We start from the raw sequence: 7921 nt of genomic DNA, 5'->3' as shown, positions 1-7921 counted from the left end.
CCCAGGCAAGAGAGCTCCACGTGGCAGCCAATTACCTACGGTCGACGGATCGGCTTTTACTGTAGAGCAATTCAATCTTGTGCTTTTCAGGAAGTATCGGCTAAACCCACTGGGCCAGAGCCAGACCACAGGTAGCGTGACAGGCAGTAGGGGTGGCGTGCGTGTTACTCACGGCACTGGAAGCCAGTTCATGGTATCAGCTTCTCTCGGCTGGACATCTCCAATTCTGCTGCTTGGCTCGTCTCGCAGTGCTTTTGGCACCAGCCTCGCAAAGAAATTATTCGATTGATCACCCTGCCTTTCTGATCTTCCCTGGAGGTGGCAGAGCTCAAGGAAGCGTTCTCGTAACAGAGACGGTATTGGGTAGGCCGTGAAGTACGAGACCCATATTTATGCTTTGTTGAATTACTGTGCAAAGGGAATACTGCATCAGAAACCATAGGAGACTATATTTTAATCAAAGTCACCAGCCCCTGTATCGGAAGCCTGCTAACAAGTGCTCCGATTGGTTTGTTTGGCTACTTCTTGTTGGTTTCTTTCTTTTTGTACATAAATAATATAGACCAAACATTATAAACATTTCAGCAACCATTTCTAAAAGACCGGAGGAGCCCTTTTAGGCACCAAGAAACAACTGCAGGATTCAAATTCCAAAACTGTCTTTGGAGTCAGAGAATCATCAGATTTACACAGCACCCAATGACAACCACATTCAGTCGAGCTCGATAGGACTGCTGTCTTCCTGACCATCTTCTGTGTCATCATCTTCTCCAGTTCCCATCAGACTGTTTAAAAGATTTCCTAGAATAAAGTTCAGGACAGTCACAATCACTAGTTTTACCTTCTCCTCTCAAAAACTCTCCCTATTCTCCTTCCTTCCTGGTAGGGTGCAGATTTCAATAGTGAAACAAACTTGGGGGGTTTTGTTAAGTAAACCAGAATCTCAGCAGGACACCAGTATTCCCAGTAACTCTGCACGGTTTAAGAATCCCACCATTCTTAATGATTTCCGTTGGTTTCCGTTGGTTTAGAATGTATTCATTTGTGAGCCTGTACTTTGAGACCGTTCCTCCTCTAAGAGCACACTGGAAAAACCACACTGGAGTCACCTAGTTGTGTACTACGGCTGCAGCATGAGAGGAAAGAAAACCAAACACAACCACATGCAGCCATGAACGGTCAAAAGCCAGCAATGATCTGCATCATGCTACAAAGAACTTGTCTGAGGCGTTTAAGCATTCTCCCTGTTCTTAATTCAATTTAAAAATGCCTGAACTGCTGAAAAGCTGCTGCTCACACATGGGATCCATGATGCTCATGTTTTTCAAACTTTGGGCATCGGTGAATTGACATTTGCAGGTAAAGCTTCGAGTCCGTGGGCAGAGAAGCTTAGTTTTCAAGGAAAGAACATTTGATTTTACAAAAGTAATCCTGTTTGATTTGCTCACATTTAATTCAAGAGCCAGGAAATGAGGGCTCCATTTCTCTATTCCCTTTCAATTCTTGTAGAAGGGCAGTACTAATTTCAGAACTTCACCTTGTATCGGGACTGGTTAGATCTCTAAAGTCCCAGACTTGACTTAAAATCAGCCTCTGAAGTCTGGGGAAATTGAGCTTTCACACAAATAAGATTTTTCCTTACATGTGGAAGTTATATCATAATGTCAAAAATTAACCATTAAGAGTCATTTTACACACTTCTCCCCTTCTCACAGATGCAAAGTCTAGTAGCTTCATCAAATTACTCCCACACACAACCAACCCGTCTTGATTTCTACAGAAGAGGACTGTCTCTACAGGCTATGAAAAAACCTATCTATCTGTTAGAACAAATAGTGTGTTTCCAGCAGAGCCATTTTATATAAGCCAGTGCTCTGGAAAGCCTGGTGGCATCTACAAACAGCCGTCAGCATAAACCTTACCTAGTAATCCTCCGTAGGATGACGTCTGCTTGGGCGGAACACCAAAAAAAAGCTGTCCTATTCTATCTAGGTACTGAAACGACACAAGACAAAGAACAACGTCAGCTCCTTCAGCTACAGGCGGAAATGCTGTGGGCAGCAGTCGCAGCACGCAGGGTAGAGCACTGACTCCTATCTACCCGTCACAAAACAGGAGACAACCCGCTTATTTAACTAATTCTGTGGGTTAAATCCTGTTTACGACTATGAGTAACTCACCTCATTATACATGGGATCTCTTTTCAGTGAAGGTTGATACTGTTCACACAATACTGTAAATACTGTTAGTTTTCCTCTAGAAAGGAAACAAGAAAAAAAATGTAATTTCAGGAACAACCAAAAAGAAAAACCAAGAGGAAAATGAGAAAAATCAGACTGTACCGTACCCATCAACTGCCAACAGCAGAAACCAGATGAAGTTTAGCAGTGGTTGAACAAAGGGCGGACCCTTCTCTATCGAAGGATGTTTCTGTGTGTACGTTGTAAAAACAACTGATGCGCTGGTCTTATTTTTTAAGCAGAGAAATCTGCAGAAGGAAACAAAACAGCAAGTTAAAAATAAAAGGCAGAGAAGTAGTTTTACATGCAGAAGGAAAAAGGGAAGCCAAATGCTCCACAATCCCTACTTCACTTGTGCATAGAAACCAATCTCAGGCTTCAAGAGATGGCACAAACTCTAACTAACTGGTAGAAGTGCACACCTTTGGCATTGCGTAGTGGTGTCCCCCTTCCTCGGCTGATAGCCGAACCGCTGCCAAAATTGTGGAATAAGCGGGTTGAGAGGGAAAACTGACATGAAGTATTAATAGAATGAGTTTAATCAGGATCTCAGCAGATTGTATACAGGACAGTTACTAAAAGAGGGCATCGATTAAATCAGAATGTGGGAAGATGGCCACCATAATTCAAATTAAACAAGACATTGCATCTACTGCTCCAGAATTTGCTATGGTGAGGTAAAAACCTAATTGAAGACCTCTCTGCTGGTCCTATACACTCCCAAAGACATCTTTCAGTGCCTATCACCAGTGTCCAAGGACTCTGTACCTCAAAATAACATGACATCAGGACCACTAACAAGTTTGACACACATGTCTGAAAGCCTCAAAATAAAGCTACGCTTTGAGCTCCCAAGCCATCTGCCCCGAGTTAACAGATCGATTTCCCAACTGATCAAATCTTTGTTTGGGTCCAGTTAATTTAACTGGCAATCTCTGCAAATCCCACAGGCCTAACAAGAGACTTTATCTGGGACAAAGCTGTCAACAGGCACTGGGCAGGCTGCCATGAGCAGTCTCATTTCTGGTCGCAGGCTGGCCTCCAACTTGTGCCCTTTGCCTCGCTGCCAAGCAAGGAACCGCAATTATTGTCATTTAAGTATAAACTGCTGTGCGAGAGGATTTAATACAGTATTTGCGATATAGGCCAGTAAGGGGTGCAGCAGTAGTACTGTATAAATGCTGAAAAAATTCCCTCTTACCCTTAACTCCTCACCAGAATTTCTCCCCCTCCAGAAGAAAGCCCCATAAAATTCTTCAAGAGTCCTGCATATACTGGATTTCCATAAAGGATCTTCTACCGCTCAGAATCACTGCAGTCTGTAACAACCAGCTATGGAAAGCAGGGCAAATCTGACATGACAGCTCACTGCTGCCAGAAGACAGACAGACTTGCTCTCACCTCCTCCCTCTCCCCCAACACCTACTCTCTCCCTGAGTCCCTGCTGCACAGTCCTGTCTCCACCTCCTCCTCAGACTCCCCCATGAGCTGCTTTCTCTGACTGAAGCAAGCCATCAGCTGATTAAACACAGCAAAATTGGCTTTGTCAGCCTTAATTGTACATGAGCTCTGCAAAGGCACGTCATAGCCTGCATTCCCACCTCCTACAAGATAAATGCCTGAAGTAAATGAAAGCCACCAGCAACTCTGTCAAACCGGGAACCACCACGTTGCTGCTCACAGACCATGCTGACCAAAGACAAATTGTCTCTTAGGACAAAACTGAGAGCAAGTACTACGCTAAAGGTAAATACAGAGCCTGCTTAGGGCCAGCCTTGCTAAGAACATCAGGGTAAGCCCTAACTAGACATAAAGTGGTGTTAACAAAGAATTGTGCTTACAGGGTCAAACAGATTACAGTAATTCTTCAAGAAATTAACATGATTTCAGGTTTCGACGTTAATACAGGTTTTGGTTTGGATTTTTTTTCCTCTCCCCAGTCTGACCAATTCAGCACACCATTTTTGAGATGGTTTTCTCCTGTTGTTACCACACAAAGTAAGTTTCAGAAGGTCTGGCCAGTTTCACAGTTTCTTTTGAAAAGGATGCGTAGTTAACCTACAGTTATCATGGTTAAATTAGATTAGCTTCAAACACAGCGTCATCTCAGCAAAATAATTTGTAAAAAGTTGAACACCTACTGTAGTACTGCCTGTGCTACAAACATGTCCACCTCACTGCGATAGCCCCTGGATGAGGAGTATTCTACCAGCATATTTGCACATCCTTCGCCATCTGTGGAGTGCAAGAAGTGATACCGAGATTCACTATAGTTTTGCTCTACAAAAGGAAAAAGAAAACGGCTTTTAAGAAATCAGTTCATCAAACCTGAATTTAAAAACAAATTTGTTAGGCTTGTACGCTACAGCTCGTAAACGGACAAGAGCTACACATGGTATAAAACAAGACAATCAGCCAAGAGAGAGCGGGCTCTATCCTTTATAAGTTACAGACCATTTATAAAGGGAGATAATAAATACATTATCCTACATACATTTGAACAACTGTTATTAAAAACCATTTATTCAATGCCACCGCAAAACATGGCTACTGCTGCAGTCGTGTCATTTTATCTAACTGCATGCTGGCACTTCGTGTGCTGTCACCGGTGCTTAGGAGAAGCAGCAAGAAGTTCCGTATCAGACCATGTGCACCAAGAAGTCAATCAGCACACTCAGCGTCCTTCTTTCTAAGTGCACAGAAAGGCGGCGTTTCGTATTTTTAGCTTAGCCCACTCTCGCTATCAAAATTAAAATCGCTCCCATATGCTGAACAGAACAGCAATTATGCAGGGAAAAAAAAGGTGTAAGAAATGGCAATGGTTTGTTAGAACTTAACTTGAAGCAAAGCACCATGCAAAATCACTGCAGTGACAATCAGAACTGGATAGCTGCTGATTTTGGAATGGAAAAGCTTTGTCTTTTCTGATGAAACTCTCAAAACCTACAGACTAAGAAAACGTACACAGTTTGCTCTTCAGAAGAGCGAGCAGACAGGTACAAAATGGGGACTTTTACTTTCCGAAAGCAACCGCTCCTTATCCTTATCGTATCTCAGCTTCTAACTTAAATGCTCTGGCTGGCAGCAGCCATCGAGCTAACCGAAGCCCCAGGGGAACAGCTATGGGATTGCCCCTGGCATGCAGAAAGGCAATGAGCTGGAATGGTGACCACTGGGTCAGGGTTCTTACACAAAACCACTATGATCACTTTGCAACTACTGAAAAATTTAAAATAAACAATCACCTCGCAGAGTTATTAATTCGGGAGAAACCACAGAAGAGATGTTTTTTCAACTGCCCGGCAATTTTCCTCCTAATGACTCAGTGTCCAAAGGATCAACCTCCCTCTCACAGACAGCTTTGAGGCAGCTGAGCTTTGGTTTTGCACTAGCATAGAGTAACAGCTCAGGGGTTTTTTGTTGGTGACATTAAGCTTAAGTTATTGCACTAATCCGGTAATAGCAGAACTCAACCCATCGTTCCCATCTCAGCCTCCCTACATTATTTCCAAAGCAGATCTCTTACTCTATCATACTTGCAACATTTTCAAAACAAAACATGGAAAAGCCAGTTGATTTTTCTTACCTTTCCACAGGGTAATTGCTAGTAACTGGTGTAGTTTTGGATGTCCGAGTTTTCCTGATCCCCCGCTAGACCATTTAAGTGCTCTGGATACGAAAGCCACTCTTTCGGGAGAATTTGGATCCATTAAACTAAACAATTTAGCCAAGTTTTCTAAAAGCAATAAGATCCACAAATATTTAGGATTAACAGAAGTAGGATGAACTGCTGATACAACATTTAAGTTACAGTGCTACTGTGACTTTAAGATCCCTTAATGGCCTCTCTAAACTGTCATAAAAAAAAGAGTGACTTTCAACTCGAGCCACTTCTCATACGCAAAGTCAATCTCACATCTATCAGCCAGCACCATTCATAGGCCTTCTCCACAGCTGAAAGCTGAGCCTTGGAGTCAGCTGGTGACAGCTTCCCTGTCTCATCGTTTGGGATGTCCCAAGAGGACCATGCAGTTCCAAGGAGGAGGAAAGACTGCTTGCCATTCACAGGGAAGCTGCGAGGGACAGAGGGCTGGAATTTGGAACAGCTCCCCCAGAAGTCACAAGATGGGATACAAAATGTTGGAGCTGATCTAAGTAAACAGAGAAGGGCCTCTGTTGGTCTGTCTCCATCCACAGGTTGTTCGCAGGAGTGGTTCACCCATGCTGCAGGTCTCCCTGAATTGCCTGCTTACCCAATCTCACAGTCAGACAAGAGAAATTTCCTTGTGAGCAGCTGAATCACAAATAACGTGCACACTACCACACCGGCAGGGTGGGAAACCACCACGCACCAAAGCCCTGGGGACACCCATGACTCTGCAGACAATGCACTACTCCTGCGTCGAGGAAAGGACAATGCCACAAGTCAGCAATGTTGGTTTGAAGCGGGCCCACGGAGTTACCAGGAGCCCATTATCTCCAGTGACATCTTCCCCCAGTTCGTTTCTGTGATGAAGGTAACCCACAGCCATGTGGGAGGGCATACAAAGAGGATTTCAGGTTTCGGAACTGTTAACAACAGTCACGGAGAAGTGAAAGCACACCTGAACACCATCAAACCAAGGGCAAAGGTCGCCTCACCTAAAAGGTCTTCTGCTACTTTTGCATCCGATTTCTCCAAAGACTCCAAAACCAGCATGGACAGGTCAGCAGCACTGTTTTGCTACAAAACAGACACACACTGGTAGTGATGAACAGATCAATATGTAAAAGAAAGCATCAACCAGAATTCCGTCAGAGGCAGATTTAATACTTTTATCAGTGTCTACAGCTAAGGCACAGTCCCAAGCCTCAACCTTCCCTTATAAAAAGAATTATAGTAATTTGATGGCATCAAAAGAGAGACCTTCAGGAAAGTAAACCAAATGCTGTTATGATTATTCACAAACACTTCTGTGTTGTGTTCTAGTTTGGCATAACCTTTCTTGGTGGAGAAGAACTCAACAAAGAGATAAAAGATTACAAAGCAATTACCCCAAACATTTACCATTGAGAACTCACCACTTACCCCTCAAAATCTTGGAACCACCACCCCCCTCCCCAGAGCACACACACTAAACGAGTGACTTACCTGGTTATGGCTGAAGAACAGCAAAGCCCCTGAATACATTAGTTCTCTTGCTTCTGCATGTTTTCCTTGTGACATATACCTGAAACCAATACCAAAGCCGTGATAAAAATCACTTACATTTGAAGGATTAAAAAATCACTAAAATTTAATATAAAGGCAATAAAGGAATTATTTTCAAATCAGGTTTGTTTCAATTATGATGTAACTTTAACTGAAGGCTACAAATTGTTCCAGACTTGATGGAATACCAAGAGGGTAAAATTGAAAACTGAGAGGCAAACCTGATTTGGGCTCAAAGAAAGAAGTGAAATGCTCCGAGGAGTTCACCTGAGTGATGCACTGAACGCAGATCATCACATCACGTCCTTTACCAAAACCAAAGCCATCACAGCGGAACAGTTTTTGGAATACCCCCAGGGCAGCTCACACACCCAGTGCCACCCAAGCAACTCCAGCCTGCTCCTCACTCATGTCTCTCTTCCACTGGTTCAAGACCCTCCGACCACTACTACTCTGTGCCAGGGGACATCCGCCACGTACTCTGCTGAAC

At 43.5% G+C, this 7921-nt stretch overlaps 1 protein-coding gene across 1 annotated transcript; it reads right to left on the bottom strand.

Annotated features, from left to right (window-relative positions):
* Positions 1-209: 209 nt before the first annotated feature.
* Positions 210-7451, bottom strand: GET4 (golgi to ER traffic protein 4 homolog (S. cerevisiae)). The gene is made up of 8 exons (XM_010138013.1): positions 7372-7451; positions 6882-6963; positions 5827-5976; positions 4382-4520; positions 2348-2488; positions 2181-2256; positions 1923-1995; positions 210-801 (listed from the first exon to the last, which is right to left on the bottom strand). Exons 1-8 carry the CDS (start codon positions 7444-7446, stop codon positions 713-715), a joined length of 825 nt encoding a protein of 274 aa, XP_010136315.1. The 5' UTR covers positions 7447-7451; the 3' UTR covers positions 210-712.
* Between the last annotated feature and the right edge of the window lie 470 nt (positions 7452-7921).

The sequence above is a fragment of the Buceros rhinoceros genome, unplaced genomic scaffold (assembly GCF_000710305.1).
Source record: "Buceros rhinoceros silvestris isolate BGI_N320 unplaced genomic scaffold, ASM71030v1 scaffold13186, whole genome shotgun sequence".
In the NCBI taxonomy this organism is placed as follows: domain Eukaryota; kingdom Metazoa; phylum Chordata; class Aves; order Bucerotiformes; family Bucerotidae; genus Buceros; species Buceros rhinoceros.
The sequence above is the reverse complement of the archived record's forward strand: the minus strand, read 5'-3'. Positions and strand labels throughout refer to the sequence as shown.

What these genes read in the sequence shown, in the direction of transcription:
- GET4 (XM_010138013.1), bottom strand. Translation starts at nt 7,446, where the DNA reads ATGTCACAAGGAAAACATGCAGAAGCAAGAGAACTAATGTATTCAGGG. An exon ending in TGTTCTTCAGCCATAACCAG is followed by an intron (nt 6,964 to 7,371) that starts GTAAGTCACTCG and finishes TCTGTTTTGTAG; the next exon opens with CAAAACAGTGCTGCTGACCT. An exon ending in AGTAGCAGAAGACCTTTTAG is followed by an intron (nt 5,977 to 6,881) that starts GTGAGGCGACCT and finishes TATTGCTTTTAG; the next exon opens with AAAACTTGGCTAAATTGTTT.